This window comes from Carex rostrata, chromosome 6 (assembly GCF_964058835.1).
Source record: "Carex rostrata chromosome 6, lpCarRost1.2, whole genome shotgun sequence".
Lineage (NCBI taxonomy): Eukaryota > Viridiplantae > Streptophyta > Magnoliopsida > Poales > Cyperaceae > Carex > Carex rostrata.
In genome coordinates, this window is record NC_135923.1 from 1,263,576 (window position 1) to 1,283,346 (window position 19,771).

At 32.8% G+C, this 19,771-nt stretch overlaps 2 protein-coding genes and 1 non-coding gene across 4 annotated transcripts; 2 read left to right on the forward strand and 1 right to left on the reverse strand.

The window, feature by feature from the left end:
* The first annotated feature begins 3,527 nt into the window (after positions 1–3,527).
* LOC144556132 (uncharacterized) lies at positions 3,528–5,670 on the forward strand. Its single transcript, XM_078304622.1, has 2 exons — positions 3,528–4,133; positions 4,762–5,670. The coding sequence occupies exon 1, from the start codon at positions 3,602–3,604 to the stop codon at positions 4,103–4,105; it is 504 nt and encodes a 167-aa protein (XP_078160748.1). The 5' UTR covers positions 3,528–3,601; the 3' UTR covers positions 4,106–4,133; positions 4,762–5,670.
* A 418-nt stretch (positions 5,671–6,088) lies between these two features.
* On the reverse strand, positions 6,089–6,159 carry TRNAG-GCC (transfer RNA glycine (anticodon GCC)). The gene has a single exon. It is a non-coding gene; the product is annotated as a tRNA-Gly (tRNA).
* Positions 6,160–8,711: 2,552 nt separating this feature from the next.
* On the forward strand, positions 8,712–13,252 carry LOC144555596 (endoplasmic reticulum oxidoreductin-2-like). Of its 2 annotated transcripts, none has more exons than XM_078303987.1 (10): positions 8,712–9,063; positions 9,161–9,292; positions 9,517–9,772; positions 10,208–10,318; positions 10,408–10,523; positions 10,955–11,059; positions 11,356–11,558; positions 11,787–11,910; positions 12,130–12,299; positions 12,969–13,252. In XM_078303987.1, the coding sequence occupies exons 1-9, from the start codon at positions 8,833–8,835 to the stop codon at positions 12,277–12,279; spliced, it is 1,428 nt and encodes a 475-aa protein (XP_078160113.1). In that variant the 5' UTR covers positions 8,712–8,832; the 3' UTR covers positions 12,280–12,299; positions 12,969–13,252. The 2 variants fall into 2 exon arrangements, with proteins under 2 accessions (XP_078160113.1, XP_078160114.1); XM_078303988.1 differs by having other exon boundaries at positions 8,713–9,063; positions 12,977–13,252.
* Positions 13,253–19,771: the final 6,519 nt, after the last annotated feature.

Sequence of the window (19,771 nt, forward strand, 5' to 3'; positions counted from 1 at the left end):
TTTTTGTACAACTTTCCTACCCCTTATTTAATTGTGTACTCAATTTTCAGATTGGTCATGGTCTAGTTCTATTTTTTAAATGTCATTTAAGAAACTTTTGAATTGATTGATCATGAATTTTTTTTTATCTCCAATCTATTTTAATATTATTTATGAATATTATTAAATAATTATTCTTTTTATAAGTCTATTTTTTGTAAAAAAAATATCGTTTTGTTTGATTTTTTTTTGTTCTCTTATAAGTTATAATATATTCCGTTACAACACACTGACTTATTACACACGCTAGGTTTAATTAATTTACAATATCAGCAAACTCGATCGCATTAAAAATAAAAATAAAGTATGGTTACAATAGCGACCGATCATGTAACATGACACTGAAATCGAAGAATAAATCAAGTTAAACTTTTGCTATGACGCCATGGAACGATTAATTTAAATTAAATTGCTGCAACATTGCTAAATTTTTAATCGGAATTATGGTACTTATTTTTCTCGAAGTGATTGATTCCGTAGTCCCATCTAGAAAAAAAAAAAAACATAAACTTCTAACCCACTACAATTAATTAATTATAAAAATATGTGCAAAAATCGTTGGAGATTCGTTTTTCCCTGAATCTTATTTATCAATGGTTGCTCGATTGCTATAGTGTTAATTATTTCAAATTCAGTCTTTTATTTATTTTAAAATTTGTGCATAGAAATTATCTTTTTATTGAGATTCGTGCATTTTAGAAAATGAAAGATTGATTTTGGAATAACAGGAGACCTTGCAATTTCTTTGGATCGCAGCTAGGGCTGTAAACGAATCAAACTTACCTCAGTTTGAATTTGGTTTGAATTAACTCTGAACTAAGTTTGTTTTGAATTAATTTAGAATCAATTTTTTTACAAACTTTTTTACGATAAGAAATAGTAATCGTAGTTGCTTAAAGTGAGAGGTGAAAGTCATCTAGAATTTTAGAACCGAGAGCGAGGATTACGGGTCCCACCTGGAAAAAGCACACTCATGCACCATTTATTTTCTTGTATGTTTGTAGTTTGAGAGCACATGGAAAAAGCACACTCATGCACCCTTTTATATGGCTGTTCATTCTATTTTTTATATTTTTTTTTTGATAAAAAATATCAATGTGTATCTTTTGTGATATAAATTTGTATTATAATTTCTTCTCTGAAAAAATTAATTAAACTTTTTGTTGCTGTGATTTATATTTATATTTACCATTAAAATATTAAAGTCTCTCTATCTAGGAATTAAAATATTTATACTTTTACAATAGAATATATAAAATAAGAGGAGGGATCAAGTTACAACAATTTTTGAGTTACAACAAGTTACAACAAGCATTTTCTACATTTTTAAAGTCCAAATCGTCGATCCAAACCGTTAGATGTGATCTCTACTATAAAATGTGCTTGGAGACCAAATTTTATATTTTTTGGAATTTGTTTACTATTTATTAAGATGGGTACAAAAACTAGTCAAATTCAAACCATTGAATTTTGTACCCATCTTAATAAATAGTAAAAAAATTCCAAAAATATAAAATTTGGTCTCCAAGTACATTTTATTGTAGAGATCACATCTAACGGTTTGGATTGACGATTTGGACTTTGAAAATGTAGAAAATGCTTGTTATAACTTGTTGTAATTAAAAAATTGTTGTAACTTAATCCCTCCTCATAAAATAATCTCAATAACATTTGCAAGGGTGGCTCTTGCAAATAGTTAGAACCTTTACAAATGAAATAATATAAATATATTCATAAAAACATTTACAACGGTGCCGCTTGCAAATAGATAGGGCATTCACAATAAAATATTATAAACAACATCTTAAAAACTTTTGCAACGGTGACTCTTGCAAATAATAAGATCTTTTTGAATATAATAATATAAAAATCTACACTAAAAATATTTACAACGGTGCCGCTTGCAAATAGTAACAACCTTCACAATAAAATAATATAAACAAAATCCTTAAAATTATTTGCAACAATGGCCCTTGCAACTAATGTGTGGGGCCCGTCTAGGACTCATTTGCAAGCGCAAGAGAATGGGTAATTGCAACGGTTTTAATAAAATATAATATCTAGCATGTTTGGAGTGGGTCTTATTATTTGTAAGGGGAAATATGTGGCATTAGCAAGGGTCAATAGGAGACATTAGCAAGCATGATTATTTGCAAGTGCCTCCCGTTGCAACTATATTAATTTAATCAGAAAAATTCAGAAGCTCAATTTTTATTGCAAGGGGCCTTTCTACACTCGCTAATACCACTTAGTCCCGTTGCTATTACTGGGAATTTTATTAGTGTTTGGCCATTAAATAGATGAGTTTTCATATTTAAATTTGGGAGAATTTCATATATACCACTCAAAAACTGTGAAATTACATATATACCATCCAAATTTTTAAAATTACATATTTACCATTTAAAAATCTAATAACTCACATATTTACCCAATATAACTTTAGTATATATCAAATATACCCACAACTCAGATTAATTATGTTTAATTTTTTTAAAACTATAATTAATCAAGGATTAACTTAGCACTCTCTCTTTCTTTCATTAGAACCGTTATCTTTTATACCCAATATAAAAGATTAAAAATAGATATTTCAAACTGAGTTAGTAACAAAACACAGATTCTCAAACTCAGTTACTACTTTTGATAACGGCTTGCGATATCAGTATCGAATTCAGCTGGAAAAGTTGAAGTGATTACTTTGTTTTTAGACCATTAAGCTGGAGGTGGAATCCTTATATCTGAGTCTGTTGTCCTTTCTCTCCAAGTTTAAACGAGAGAGATGAGATGATGAGAGAGCTTAAGCGAAAATTTTGAAGTTGCGTCAAAAAACACGGGAGGAAAATCTGAGTGCAAAAGATGAAGGGGCAGAGAAGAAGAAGAGACTAAATAACTTATTAATTATATTTTATATAATCTTAAACTTAATTAATCTCATTTTTTGATTAGTTGGGTAAATATGTGAGTTATTAAATTTTTAGATGGTAAATATGTAATTATAGAAACTTGGATGATAAATACGTAATTTCACAGTTTGTGAGTGGCATATATGAAATTCTCCCTTTAAATTTTGTTAATTTGCATTTCTATCTTATAGTTCATATGACTCAATTATCTCTATATCCATATTCGTGAATTATCCGCTCCGTATCCGTATCTCTATCTCTTCAAGACATATTGAATTTTCAGTTTCGGTATCCATTCACTGTTGATATCCATATTCATATTAAAGAGAGATACGGATTTAATATCCCCATTAAGCCGAAATCGTTCCACGTAGGTGTGCACTCATCTCAGTTAGTTGCACGCATGCATTGGTTGGAATTCTTCCAGATCTGCGTTTTAAGGTCATTCGTAACTTCCCAAGGGAACCTGAGATGCCTGCAGGCCGCAGGGGAAGGCCCAATAGATTGATTTCTCCCAATGGGCTTTGATAATTCTCTAATGGGCCTATTTGATAATAATGGTAATCATAGCAATCGCGGGCTTCAAAGTGCAAACTAAAACCCATCTCTCTCTCTCTCTCTGCCTCTCCTCCCCTCTCCTCTCCAGTGGAGACATCATGAGGCGCTCTCTCGCTGTACTCCGCCTCCTCCGCCAAAACCCTAGCCGCCACCGCGCAGCCACCTACTCCACCGCTACTACACCTTCCCCCCGTGTCTCTTCCATAGTCGAGGAGATCTCCTCTCTTACCCTCCTCGAAGCCTCCTCTCTCTCCTCCGCTCTCCAGTCCCGCCTCGAAGTCGACCAGCTCCCCATTTTCGCGCTCCTCTCTCCCGGAGCAACACCATCTTTCGCTGGCGCCTCTGCCGGTGCTGCCTCTGCAGCGTCCGAGGAGAAGAAGGAAGAGAAAACCTCGTTTGATCTGAAACTTGAATCGTTTGAAGCACCGAATAAGATCAAAGTGATAAAGGAGGTACGAGGTTTCACTGATCTGGGGCTGAAGGAGGCGAAGGAGCTCGTTGAAAAGGCGCCAATGGTTATAAAGAAAGGGGTGACGAAGGAGGAGGCAGAGAAGATCGTGGCGAAGATGAAGGAGATCGGGGCCAAGGTCGTGCTAGAGTGAGATCAATCAATCAATCAATAAGCTTCAGGTTTTTGTTTTCTTCTGGGATTTAGTACAATTTCTGCTTTTTTTTATTAACTTGTAGCAAGGAGTGGTATAAGCTCATATTCATCTCTCAATGTAGTTCTCTTTGTACAACATTTTGAATAATAATTATTTAGCATAGAAGGATGGAATATCTGATTTTGGGTGCTTTTTTTGGTTCTTTATGTTCCAGTTTATATCATGAAGAAAGGTAATTTGTGTTATGTAAACCATGAGAATTCTTTGTGCAGTATAAACTTTTAGATCTACACCCAACACAATTTTATGTGTTTTTAACTTGTGAATCAAAATAGAATGGGCATACATCATCATTGTATTCATGCAACTTCAATATGATAAACTTGAAACTAAAGAAACCAATACAAAATTAACTTTGCAATACATCAAAAATACCTTGACGATATTGAGGATTGTTGTTTGGCCAATTGAACTTAAGATGTGAATTTCATTCCTGAAACAAAATACACAATCTCAACTCTTTAGGTTAGCACTTTACGAGTTCTCGGGGTTTCTTGATGGAATGTATATTGGGAAGTTATATGTCACTGTTGATACAATGTACATGTTATCTTCTTTTGTGGAAATAATATTTTGTTTATCTTTCATTGTAGGGCTAACTGCAAAGTGAAAAAAGAAAGGTTTTAATTAATAGATAATTGGTGCCTCAACTGTAGAGTAGTGATTTTTTATTGTTGATTGAGATACGGATCGCCCCAAGTACCTGAGGTGCAATAAGTAAATCCAGACTGTTCTTTTTAATTTGTCGCGAATATGAAAGCATATCTCCTACAGTTTCAATAGGCACCGGATTGAGTTTGGTCTGGATGGAATTAATTTGGGCCGTCCGTTTGTATAAATTACACCTCAGGTACCTGGGGGGGGGATACAGACTCTGTCGAAAGGAGTTCAGATCCAGTGAACTAACCCAATCTTTGGGTTTTAAATCGGGACCTTCTGATTCGGATCCGTGATAATCTATCCGAAGTGGAGCGCACATATCCCGAGAGATGAATTCGAATCGCGAAGCAATCTCGAGCTACGGATTCGAATTGGACGGTCCCTATTTAAAACCCAAAGACTGGGTTACTTAAGGGGATCGGGACCCTGTCGAAAAGGGGATCCCTATTTAAAACCCAAAGATTGGGTTACTTTAGGGGATCCGGACCCTGTCGAAAAGGGGACCTATATGCTCCAGCTTTTGGTTCGAAAACCTGTCTGGCTTGGGCTCATGATCTGTGTGCCCTCATTGAATTGAATATGGATTCTCTGGCTTGCTATGAACAATAGCTGTATATGTTTGCGAGACATTTCTCTCTCTTCGGGAGTATTCGAGTTGTTCAGGCGAATTTATACTGTTGCAATTTTCTATTAATAGTACTCATGGATTGGATTCGGATATCTTCTTTTATCTCGTATGGATTTCTCCACTGGTAGTTTATATTTGCAAGTACTACTATTTGCATGGGAACATGCATTGTTTAATCAATTGTGAAGGTTTTTGTTGAGATTGTTGATAAATATGTAAGGAAATGTCCTCTTTCTTTTCTTTTTATTTTTCAGACTTTTTCTCACTTTTTTTAATGAATGAGGGTACTAACAAAGAAACGGTTAAAATTTTGACTCCAAACTGAATAATGGCAACTACCTGTTAGAAAGGATTACGCTTGTATGGAGGCGAAAAAATGAACACAATTATGTTGATAAAATACAATATACTTACGTTATTTTGTTTCTCCAATTGCTGAAAATATATAAATTGTAGCATATCTAATTGGGGAAATTCTGTTAATGACGACAATGATATAATCCTAAGATTTTAAAATCCACTAATGTCAGAAAATTTTATCTGAGCATAAAAACTTAATTTCATTTTTTTTCTCTTTAATTTCTTCGCTCTTGCTTTTAAGGACAAGAAATCGGAAAGAGAAAAGAAAAATTTGCACCAGCCGGGAATCGAACCCGGGTCTGTACCGTGGCAGGGTACTATTCTACCACTAGACCACTGGTGCTTTATGTTAAAGTTTGTATATATAATAATAAGAGGTAGTAAGTTTGTACAATATGACCAGTTACAAACAGTACCACACAACAAATCTATGTATGTACAGCTCAGCAATCAGCATTGTAACTATTTAGATTTGTTGGCTGAGTGATCTATATAATTTGTGGGATCAGAATCTGTTGTTATTCAAATTGGATAACAGGATTATGATACTTTCATGCGCAAATCTCAAAAAAGATAAACGGTTAAATTCGGAATAAGTACAGTTCCAGTTATTTCATTTGATTAACAACAGATTTGAATTCGTGTTTGTGACATAAGACTTAAAAAACATTGTTTCCGACTACTCGGTCTAACGGATTGTTATTTGCATATATCAATCATTTAACAATTTTAGGCATGAAAATGTTCTTAACAACGATTATAATACCGTCATGGCATGCATAGAAATATATATAGAAACCATTTTATATTCTACTTCTACAATTGAAAACTAAATCGTTCCCTTTCATACCTGGGAATATTCAATTTGAATATATTCTTAGCTCATATGACAAGTTATCCAAAAATATGATGGCATTTTGAGATGATGCAATTAGAATGATCCAAATATAATTGAACGGCCTTGATACTTTTCAGATATATATTCTGGTCTAATTGACTAATGTTTATGAAAGTTAGTTCTAATTTGACCATCTTTGAGTGAATAGAACCGTTTTTAACCTCATAAGTTTTTCGGCAAGTTTAACTCCAAAATTTATCGTATTAATTTAAAATTACAAATTTAAACTGTTGAAATCAATATAGTTCAAAAGTAATGTTTTTATACGTCAAATATATACATTTTTGAATTAATTTAGTATAAAATTAAGCTGTCAAAGAAAAAAAAAAGGTTTATAACTTATAAGTTAATTTTTCATAATTTTAATGACTTTATTCTAGATTAATTGAAAATTTATAAATTTTGCAAATAAACAAATTTTTTTTGAATAGATTAATTTCAACAGTTTGAATTTGTAGTTAAAAATCAATCCAATAAAATTTAAAGTTAATGTGATCAATAACATCTTAGTTCTACAAAAGGCTGTAATTTGAACATCTTGTCAGGGCTTATAGGTAAATCTCAGAATTCTGTTTTGCAAAATCAAATTTGACTTGTATGTAGCCCATATGAGGGGTTATTCCTTAAAGGGCCGTAATTTAACGGCCCAAATTATCGGAAGCCCGGATCCGACCTAACAGTCTTTGCTAGTCAGACCGACCCAGAAAATATCAGAAGACAGACAGCATGGCAAATTCCAGGGATGTGATTGGTCGAACTACGTAAACAGGAAGTCAAAGTGTTTGATTGTTCAATTCACTTTAAAACTTTACAAAATATTAACCTTGGACAATAGAGCTAACTAGACAAGAAGTCTTGAGTTATTAATTAGGATATATGTAAAATGGAGTAGGAATTGGATGTGGAGATATTTCTTCAAACGAGTGGGAGTTCGGTCGGTCAACCTCAGGCGGGCCCGCTGTATCCGAGACTTTTGATTATTTCTTTGTTTCTATTGATGAAGACTAAATCTTTGCCTTTCTCTCATTTTTATTTTTTCAAACTGGTCCACAAACTAAATGCATTGCCAATTTTCTTCATTACTTTCAGAGAATACTGTTTATTACATTCCTAGTCTAACTTCTCAGCTGATTAATTTTACTATGAGGATCAAATGTGAATATAAATGAAAGTTAATTATAAATAATTTTTATGCTAAGAATATAAATTAATTTTATATATTTGTGACATTTTATTATAAATTATATGAAAAATTATGTATAAATAATAAAAAAATAGAGATTAATTAATCTCATTCATTCAACCTACATCTCTGATTAATTTCATACATCATTTAATTGAGACCTAATATAATTATAAAATATTGTACATAATTTCAGAAAGGCATACAATTATGTTTGAAAGATAAAATTACAGTATATTTGAATTTAGGATTTGTCTCGCACATTTCAGTATCCACTTTACTTAATTTTCTAGTTGCATCCAGAGAAAACAACAAATTTGCTTTGACATCCATGCAAAATTTAAAAGAAAAAAAAAAAATTTCAAGTCCACCAAGAATTCGTATCCTCTGCATTAACTCAAAAAGGAATCTTTTGAGTTAATGTATCTGGAACGTCCGATCAGATTTAAGATTCGTGTGAATTAAATTCGCACGAATATTAAAGACCTCAATGTTTTAGGTGGGGACCAGATGGAGTCCGTTTACAATCGAACAGCTGATATGTATTAACTCAAAAGATGCTTTTTGAGTTAATGCAGACGATGCGGACTCGTCGACCAAAACCGCAGAAGTAGAAACCACAGGATTAAAAGCACACGGAATGAGATTATTTTAAGTTTAATTTCCTGACAAATCCAGCAATTAGCATTGATTCGCTAAAAATCTTAAATATGTGGCTAATTGCATTTGCATATGCTACAAATTGTTTTCTGGTAAAATAAAATTAATGATGTCGGCGATCATCTCCCATTTTTCGTAATTCTTTCAAGTCGGCATTTGTTTTTGCCACGCCATCCCAATTAAACCCTTCATTGATCTCATTTAATACCCCATCTCACAGTTCAAAATTTTGATCTGTAACCAATCTCACCGCTCACTTCGTAGTTTGATTTAAGATGCGATCTGATTCTATGGAGAAGAGAAACGGGGAAGTCGGAGGTCCCACCGCCACCGGAGAAGGCCGGGATGAGGCGCCGCGGAGTCGGAAGAAATGGGGCTTGACGGTTGTGGTTGGTGCAGTCATAGCGCTTCTATTAGCAACAGCTGTCAGCTCTAGAAGCTTCCCGAAGCTTTCGATATCGAGCAACATTTGTAAATGCCCCATGGGTGAAATTTTCTTTTCCAGAGTAAGTGCGATTTTGTCAAGTAATAATGCAAGAATCAGCAGCATTTAATCTATTTTTTTTTTTTCATGCTTATTTTCTTCTCTTTTCTGGTAAACAGGATGCAAGGAAGTACTCTGGAATGGTTGAGGATTGTTGTTGTGATTATGAGACTGTCAATCAATTAAATGATGAAGTTTTGCATCCAATTCTTCAAGAACTTGTTAAAACTCCATTTTTCAGATACTTTAAGGTGATTTACCAACCTGTTCTCAATTTTAGATACTTGTACTGGCACAACTCCAAATTGTTCTCAATTTTAGATACTTGTACTGGCACAACTACAAATTGTTCTCAATTTTTCCATATTTAATTGAACACTGTACCAGTCTATGTATAACATCCTTGATGCACAATACTCTCTTTGACACAACATATGTAAAAAATGATAGTGGGCATGGTTTAATACTCTACTAGGTTAAACTGTGGTGCGACTGCCCGTTTTGGCCAGATGATGGCATGTGCCGTCTGAGGGACTGCTCGGTGTGTGAATGCCCCGATAATGAGTTCCCAGAGCTGTTCAAAAAGCCATCGAGGGCCCGCTCGGTAGATGACATGGTGTGCCAAGAGGGCAAACCACAGGCTGCTGTGGATAGAACGCTCGATAGCAATGGCTTCAGTGGTTGGATAGAGGTCGATAACCCCTGGACAAATGACGATGAGACTGATAACGGTCAGTGGAATTAATTGGATTTGCATTAATTCTTTTGTGTTTTTACTTGGTCTCTTGACTCTCATGTTTCATTTTCGGCACTTGCTTACAAATTCATAATGACAAAAATAAAAGAAAAAAAAATACTTTTGGAGATCCTGTGACCACAGTAAGGTTACTGAATTATTCCCTAGTTTGGTGAATTTTACGAATATTACGCAATTTATCTTGTATTATTACTGAATTATGTGAGCTTTCTCTGGGAACACAACAGAAATTATTTCTTAGTGCTTTTTTCTCAGATGCGGTAATTATAGTGGAACATATGTAGAGTCTAAGTTGTTAACAACTTAACTGAAGCAAATGTAAACAATAATAGGCGCTCTAGAAATCAGAAATATCACATCCTGTGTGTTTTTAATCCATGGGAGTAATTATATTTCTTTTGATTTTCAGATGAGATGACATATGTAAACCTGCAATTGAACCCAGAACGGTACACCGGGTACACTGGTCCTTCGGCACGGCGAATATGGGATGCAATTTATAAAGAAAATTGCCCCAGATGTGAGCACAACTTTTGACTTTCTACTTCCAAATTCTCACTTGTCATTTCAGTACATTCTTCAATATTAATTATTCATAATTTTCTCCAGATCCCTCGGAGCTCTGTTCAGAGCAGAAAGTGCTGTACAAGTTAATATCAGGGTTACATTCCTCGATTTCTGTGCACATTGCTTCTGATTATCTTATTGATGAAGCTGCGCAGCTTGTAGGTTTTATCTCCCTATGTTTTTTTACTTGTTGATAAAAAATCACTGGTACATAATATTAGTCACAGACCTGTAGTTTTTTTTTTATAAGGCCGACATCTTAGCCGCAGACCTGTATTTGACTGGTACATTTTCCTTAGCAAACAGCTTTGTCTTTGTTATCACTAGTTTGCAAATTGAGCCTTAAGTTTCCTAATATAATTAAACACCAAACAAGGGGAAAAATTGAGCACAAATAAACAAGAAGAAAGAAAAACAAAAATTGTTTGTCCCAATAGTCGAATATGTACTGATGCAATAAAGAGCATCTCATATTGGTATAATATCATGTTCAATTCCTAGTCCTTGAGTATTACCAATATTATGCTACTACTGTGTCTAAATCTATGTTAATCTAGTATTTACAGCCTCTTGTGTTCCATATTTTCAGTGGGGCCATAACCTTGAGTTGCTATATGATCGTGTGATGAGATACCCAGAGCGGGTCACAAACTTATACTTCACTTTTCTGTTTGTTCTTCGAGCTGTGACAAAGGTCATCTTCAGTTATCCCAGAATTTATAATCTTTTTGTTTATTATTTACAAAATCTTGTTGTTTTAGTACACATCGGAGGTTACTATTAGATTAGAGGACCAGTTTGGCCTGACCATTGTTCTTTCTTTTCTTTTTCTTGTAATGGTCTCTTCTCTTTATTGGTGTGTGTTATGGACTTAATGGATTATTTTTTGTATAAAGTGCTAATTCTGGCTTAAAATTTAATGCTGAAGCTGTTAAAATGTTGTATTAAAAAGTTATTAGTAATATTCCTTTTTTGTTTTTGCATTGTCAGGCAGCTGATTATCTGGAGCAAGCAGAGTATAACACAGGAAACTCAGAAGAGGATTTGAAAACACATTCATTGGTACGACAACTAGTATTCAACCCTAAAATAAGAGCTGCTTGCCCTGTACCATTTGACGAGGCCAAGCTCTGGAAGGGTGAGAAGGGGCCTGAGCTCATGCTTCAGATTCAGAAACAGTTTAGAAATATCAGGTACACTGATCATGAGTAGCATTTTGTATAAAATAAATGAGAAAGTGAAAAATTGTACATGTACCTGGCCCTGCACTGAAATATTACCTGATACTAAATCTGAAACTGGAGTACTAGTACCAACTTCTTCTGTTGTATATTTTTTTATAATCTTTCTGTAACTTCCGAGATGGTACTGATAATTTTGTTCGCTGAATTGCAATATATGTATATATTTTTTAAAACTAGTGCAATAATGGACTGCGTGGGGTGTGAGAAATGTCGGCTCTGGGGGAAGCTTCAGGTTCTCGGCCTTGGTACTGCTTTGAAAATTCTCTTTTCTGACAATGGCAACAACAAATTGAATCAACCGGTATGTAACATAAACCCTTTCTTTTTTTTTCTAATATAGTTTTTGTGTTTTTTCAGTAAACCTGGGGTAAAATACAAAGTACTTACCAAAATGTTAAGACAAATCAATGCAATATTTTCTTTTCATTAGAACATAACCACAAGAAGATACCTTTTAACCTGTATAGATCAATTTTTTTTCCTGCATTTAACAAATTTTTTTTTGTTGATCCGCATGCAGTTACAACTACAAAGGAATGAAGTAATAGCTCTGTTGAATCTTTTAAATAGACTATCAGAATCAGTGAAATTTGTACATGAGATGGGGCCCATAGCTGAGAAGCAGATTAAAAGAAAGGTTAATGCAACTCCCAAAAAGAACTCATCATAGGAAAGCTTTCTTAATCAAAGGTGAACTTTATTACCTAATTCACTTTCTAAATTAAACTTTTCCTCAATACCCAGAATGCCGTTGCATATATTTCTTGTACTAAATAAATAAAATGTATTTTCTTATGTGCCCTTTGAAAATCTCAATACATCAAGCTTGCACCTCTAAAGAATTCCCACCTCAAAAATTTAAAATTCTCACAAGAATTCCCTTTATTGACCAACTGACACTGCATCTAATTCCCTTTATTGCACTACATGGTGATATGGTGCAATTTTTTTGCTAAAATCAGAGAAGCAAATAGGATATTGGTAAATGTACACGTCCAGCTAGCCAGCAGATAAACACATGCATTCTGGGAAAGAGATAGGATGTTGGGTGTCATTGAGTTCAAAATTCAAACCTAAAATGAAACCAAGCACAAGCAATGTTAAAAACTGTTATTGCTGTGAAAATGTTCTTTGCATTTAGAAAATAGGCATAGACTTGTCAAACTTTTAGAAAATATTGTCAATGATTGGAGCAAGCCATTATTGGCAAAAGAATGAAAACAGATTGTCACAGAAAGATAATCAGTGTTAAAAAAAGCAATGGAATTAAAAAAAAAATGATTTTTTGGATCAATTTTTCCTTTCAGGAGGGTAAATTTTATGTTCTCTCACATATTATTATGTTTTTTTTGTCTCAAGAATTTCAGATTTTACAATGCTCTGAGAAGCTGTGCATGGTCTTCAAGGGGTGCATATGACTTGATTTTGTACGTTCATTGTTTTTTTTGAGAAAGAGTACGTTCATTGTTAATACAAATAGGCTAGATAAATGTTTGAAATTTTGCAGGAGGCTTCTCTTCCCTGTATTTCTGATTATAGATATAGAGATATTATAACATTTTTCTTTTTTTTTTCTTAGATATTGTAACTCTCTACGTTTCGGCCTTTATTTTTTAATATCAATAGTTAATTCTAGTCGTCTACTTTGCCGGGATACATATACTGATACCAGAATTTTGTTTGGTATATAACCAACATTTTAGGCCCATCAAAGCCTGTATAGGTGACCGTGCTATATGATTTTTTAGGCCCATCAAAGCCTGTATAGGTGCATGCTATATGCTTTTTTAGGCCCATTAAACCCTGTATAGGTGACCGTGTTATATGCTTTTAGATGAAGACATGGCCTTTAATCTCATTTTTTGTGGGCCTACTACGGGCTTTTATATCCCAATTTTTTTTAATGCGCTTTTGATGATAATTTGGATTATTTTGTTTTGCGTAATATTATAGACTCTGGCTAGTATAACATCATTGTCATTTTAATTTATATAATATCAACTCCAAAACCTATTGAATCGATTTCAAACGGTGAATCCAAACCGATCTACTTCATTAGTAGTGCATTTACATCAAAATTTATAATTTTTCGAATTTATTTAGTATCAAGTCAAGCGGTCAGATGTGTGAGTTTTTAAATTAATTTTAATATATTCATTTTTCAACATTTTTACCGCTTGATTTGATACTAAAATAACTCGAAAATATAAAAAAAAAATTGTATGCAAACACATCAATCATAAAGTACATTGGTTTGAACAGTTTGGATTAGTCATTTACAGTCCATTTAATTAATTTTGAAGTTAGTGTCATATGACACCGATGTTATACTAGTCGGACTCATGAAAAGATCTCCCTCTTTTTTAAACATATAAGATGGAGAAAAATGTTTTTTTTTAATGGCACACATTTGGTACCAGTCAAGTTATGAATGGTCAGTGTTAAAGGTCAAATATTTTAGTAGGTAGTTATAAAAGTACTTGGTCATAAATATCATGGTATGTGAAACAGGCAATTTGAACTGACCGGTACCTGCTCTCATTCGTATCTCAAACGCAATTTATTCAAAACATAGGACCAAAAAAAAATTTTTTTTTTTTGCCCGGTTCTTGAAGTCAAAATTTGAATAAAAATTGAACAGAATAAAAGTCCAGTTCTATAAAAAGAGTTTATTAGTCAAAGCTATGGCAGTCACGCTTAAATTTGAATAAAACTGAATTTACTAATATTCAACTTTTTTGGCATTACGGTGTTTCAAATTCAAATGCATGCAATTTGAATTGTCTCCTGAATGCTTGGAGTTGGAAAGAAAGAAAGAATTGTTTCAAACTTGACTTGATTTTTAGTTGCTAAATATAATTTTGGGCTTTTACTTTTGAATTGAAATATAACTGGGCTTAATTAATTTACAATTGACTTCAACATAAACAAATCCGTGTGGACTTGGTCACAAAATCCAAAATAAAAAGGTCTACCTTTGATTTTGAAAAGCTTTCTTCTCTTCAGATAATCGCACCAAAAGATTTTTAAAAAAAATTGCTTTTTCATTAAAAAGAGAAAATAATTTTGCCAGCTCAACCACCTTTTGTATACTGTTGTAAAAAATATATGTTTAGACCAATTAATTGGCCGATTAGTCGTTGACGGTGATCAAACTGTTATGAATTTTTTCGAATAATCGGATGATTATTTTCAAGTATGATCGGAGACCGCATACCGTAATTTATAAAACTGGTATAGACAACCGATTTTTTTTAATATTCTTATTTAAGCAAGAAATGAGGATTAAAAATTAATTTTTGTTGTACTGCATTTCTAACACCAATATTTTTAAATTTTTTTTTATCGAACTTTTATTAATTATAGTTCATGTCTATATATATCAGTTAATTCAAAACATAAATCTTCAGATCAAGAATCAAATGATTCTCTATTTTCATATACAATACGTACAAAAACGACTATCATTTTGATGGTTCTTAAAAAATCCGTAGAAAAAAGTATAACATAAAGATGTAAAATAAATTTGTATATATTATGCATTCCTTATATATAAGTATTTTCTGTTGCCATAAAACATACGCATTTGCCTCTCAATTAAAAAAGAACATATATTAACAAATAATTATGTTATAAATATTCAATCATAGTATTGATTTAAACGGATCCGTATACATATTCAATCATAGTATTCAACATGAAATAATTATGTTATAAAATTGAAACGGACGGCCCAGATTTAATATCAGCCGGTGCTTGTTCGGGATGACAGAGGGAGCAGTATTATTTGTGCTTTGAGATTCGTGCCAAATTAAAAGTTCCAATCTTGACCGTCCAATTTAATTGTACTCAATCAGGTAACCTGAGGGGATGTGAATTCGATTTAAACAACGGCCGCTTGAGCGGAATAATTGGTACGCACTATATATGCTACTAGCTAGTACTAAAAAATGTAAACTTTTTTTTTCCTCGCTAGCAGTCTATTGTTAGTGTCATGCAAAAGTTTAAATAACATTTATCGCGCTATAGCGGAACGGTTAAAAAAAGAACATTATGTCTATATAGTGCCAATAATATCATAACTTTTATAGTCCGAAAACGCTATGGTGCTATTTAGAACCTTAGTGCCATGATAGACAATTATAGTGTGTATTATTATAGAGAAATAGTGCATGCACTTTCGGCATTTATATACGAGTGAGAGAGCAACGGAGGTGATCAAGATGTTAAAATGAAAATAAATGCCGATCACTGAGAGCTTTAATTAACAACAAGAAAGTAGACATTATTTGCGAGAGAAAAAACACATTTATGACAGTACTTTCTCGCGAAAAGTACCGTCACGGATAGAAAAAACACAACAATGACGGTAGTCTGTCGTGAAAAATCACTTTTTACTCTCGCGAATACTGTCAATTTGGTGCAAAGATATTGACAAAGCTGATTTGGCTTCATGCGGTGCATAAGCTGTGTATATATATACCTTTTCATTTTGTCTCTATTAATCGTCCGCTTTACAAAGCCAAACTAGCTCTGTTTATATTTTTTACCTAGCAGAAACTCTGAACTTATATTAGAAATTTGCATGGAAATGTTCTCCGTTTTTTTTTTTTTTTTGTTCTTCTTTAAATTTCCAAAATTTCTCGCTCAAACCTTTTTTTATTTCCAGACTGGCAGTATATCCTCAATCCATATATAACTGCTATCATATGTACGTAAATTAAATTTCAATTCATATATATGATTTGTCGAGAAGCTAAGTTCACCTTTGACAAGAGAATAATTTTTCTATCATATGTCCACACAACAAAAACATGCAATTAAAAGAATGAACAAATTTACAGGAGAAAAAAGTTAAAAATATTCTATACAAACTAATTATGTAGTCTCAGGCTTAATTAGAAGGCTGACAGCGGTATAGCGTGGAGATAAAAAAAAGTTATTGCGAATAGCGTAGCTATAGCAAAAGCTATCATACATAGCATTTTTTCTTCTTTTCAAAATTTATATTATATATTTTTACTAATTATCGAATGATCAATATTAGAGAATTGAAATAACAACTAAACAACAACTAATGTAAGTCTATACTTTTTTTTCTTTCTATCATCCAAATAAGAAGAAAAAAAAAGATCTACAAAGTAACATTATTTAATAGTTTATATTTCATAGTATTATAGATTATAATATACAAAAAAACAATTGATTTTACAAGTGAAATGAAGTCAGTATACTTATTTGAACATTTTATATATTATAATAATCAAAATTAACTTTCAATGAAACGAATGACAATAATTTCACAAGTGAATACTAAACAAAGAGCAAGCGAAAGAAATAATTAATATTTGAATGCTTTCCAATTCTAAAATGAGAGCCTAAATCACAAATAGGAATAGAAGCACATAGTTGGATTTAGCATACTTATCATATGATTTGTTCAGAAATAAGTTCACTTTAATTTGACTAGAGATCTTTTTCTATCATACATATGTCCACACAAATACATTCAATTAAAAGAATGAACAAATTTATTGTTTCTTCAGTTACAAAGAATGAACAAATTTACAAGAGAAAAAGGCTAAAAACATTCTATACAAACTAATTAATGTATATTCTCATACTTAAGGGTGACATTGATTTCCTGTACAATTAACGTCTCTCTTCTATATCCAAAGTCTCTGATACCAATTAAAATTCTGTCTAAATTGATCAACACGAACCGCCATGGTTGCTCGGGTTGCTACCACAATTCGAGGGCTTTGACCCGGGCCCACCTTTCGGCAAAGAGCTTAGAAGACTACTACTCGGCCAGCTTCCCTCCAGTAATCTTGCGGCATCGAGATATTGCAAATTGAACAACACCAGTACCAGCAACAACAACAGCTTGACAAGAGGTCTTTGATTAGTACTGAACTTTGCCATCACAAACAAATGAATGGTAAAAATATATACTTAATTTCTTTTGAAGTGGAAGAAATAGTATATAATTAGTGTAGGCTGTGAGTTATATATTGAGATGTACAGACATGAACCAATGAAGGATGCATGGAAAGGTAGAGATGTATATATAGGTGGGGGTGGGGGTGGGGGTGCCTGGTGCAAGTCTACTTCCATGGATTGGTCAAGATTTTTGAATTTTATTTTTAGGTAGCTTTACGAGACTTTGATTGGGTCAGATCATGAGTTCATAACCTGCGATCTAAGAAATAGCTAACGACTTAATTCCTTGTTTTGGATTCTCTCCTGTTAGATAGAAATGGGCATGTCCAGTTTCCACGATTACATTGTCTGCTCAGTCCAAACCTCATACAACAGGGGACCAGTTTTGTATGAAATGGAGACTCATGGTACAACGTGTGATTTGTTAATTCCTGTCTAAAAGGTTTTCTTTATACGACAATACAGAAAGAATTTCATGTTGCCTGTCCCTTAGTAGTATTAAAGTATACCGTATACGTGTCTATTTTAATTGAGACATAACTGTTAACGGCTGCATGCAATGTTGTTTTGACCAAACCAAAATATGTTGTCACAGCTATTAACAACTGTTTTGATATTTCATACTCGTTTTTTGAATTTCATGCATAAAGTTCATCATTTTTCATGCATAAAATATATAATACATCTTAATTATTGAATTTCAAAACTAAACATTACTTTTATTAATTGGTTGTCAAAGTCTCACTTTGCTTATATTTGTCAGAGTTGAAAAAAAAAACCTGACAATGATCAAAGAAAACAAAAAGGTACAGCACTAGTACCAGTAGCACCATCATGCATGGAAGTTAAATGATTCTACCAGTAGTAGTAAAACTAATTAAGGTTCTCGAGTTAACTTTTCTCTTTTTTGTGTATAAGTGGAGATGCAAAAGAGAGACATGCATATGGAGCGAGGTCAATAAATTAAACTGGTTCAGTTGGTATAAACCGTGTAAATCATTTTGCATGTTGTACGTGGGTCAATTTTTTTGAAAGTCTTAGTACTATCGTATTATGTTTTACTTGCGATGTTGCATAGAATATAATATAATGACTTGGTCTAGTTTTACACTACACCAGACTAAGATGAGAGTATCAGATATGTCACGTTTTGTTTGCACTTTGTAGTATTTTTATATTTATTTGAAAGGCTTGCACTTTGTAGTATTTTTATATTTATTTGAAAGGCTTGCACTTTGTAGTATTATTACCTGATTTAGACTGTACGGATCAGTACCCTCCTTAACTTATTCAAAATTTACAGAGACAAATTAATGTATTTTTTATGATACTTTTCCTTTTCCGTAGATAAATTAGCAAATTTATGTTTAATCTTTTCAAATTTGAGGATTATGACCGTCAACTCATGTTAACATAATAAAATGGCTGCCCAGTTGTTATAAGCTTTTTTAGAGCAACAAATTGATTAGCATTCTTAATTAAGTAATTATATATAATAAAAAGAACCATGCAATAATAATATAATATAATGGGAAGGTTAATCTTGTTCTAGGCTGTCAATATATATATGATGCGTATATAACGTTTCTAAACTTTTCAAAATTTATTTATACAAAATTTAGTTTGAATAAACTAATTAAATTATATTTCATGTGATTTGTTGAGAAATAAGTTCACCTGAATTTGACTTGAGATCTTTTTCTATCATATATATATATATATGTTCGCACAAATACATTTAATTAAAAGAATGAACAAATTTATTAATTGTTTCTTCAGTTAAAAAGAATGAACAAATTTACAAGAGAAAAAAAGTAAAAAAAAAAACTATACAAACTAATGTATATTCTCATACTTAGAAAGCTGACATCGGTTTCCTGTAAAATTAATGCATCTCTTCTATATCCAAAGTCTCTGATACCAATTAAAATTCTGTCTAAATTGATCAACACGAACCGCCAGTGTTGCTCGGGTTGCTACCGCAATTTGATTGCGATGACCCGGGCCCACCTTTCGGCAAAGAGCTTAGAAGACTACTACTCGGCCAGCTTCCCTCGAGTAATCTTGCGGCATCGAGATATTGTATATTGAATAACACCAGTACTAGCAATAACAACAGCTTGACAAGAGGTCTTTGATTAGTACTTGTTAGAATTACAAGCTGACCAATAGAATCAGAGAAGATCAAATCAGAGAAGGAATAATAAATCAAAGAAGGC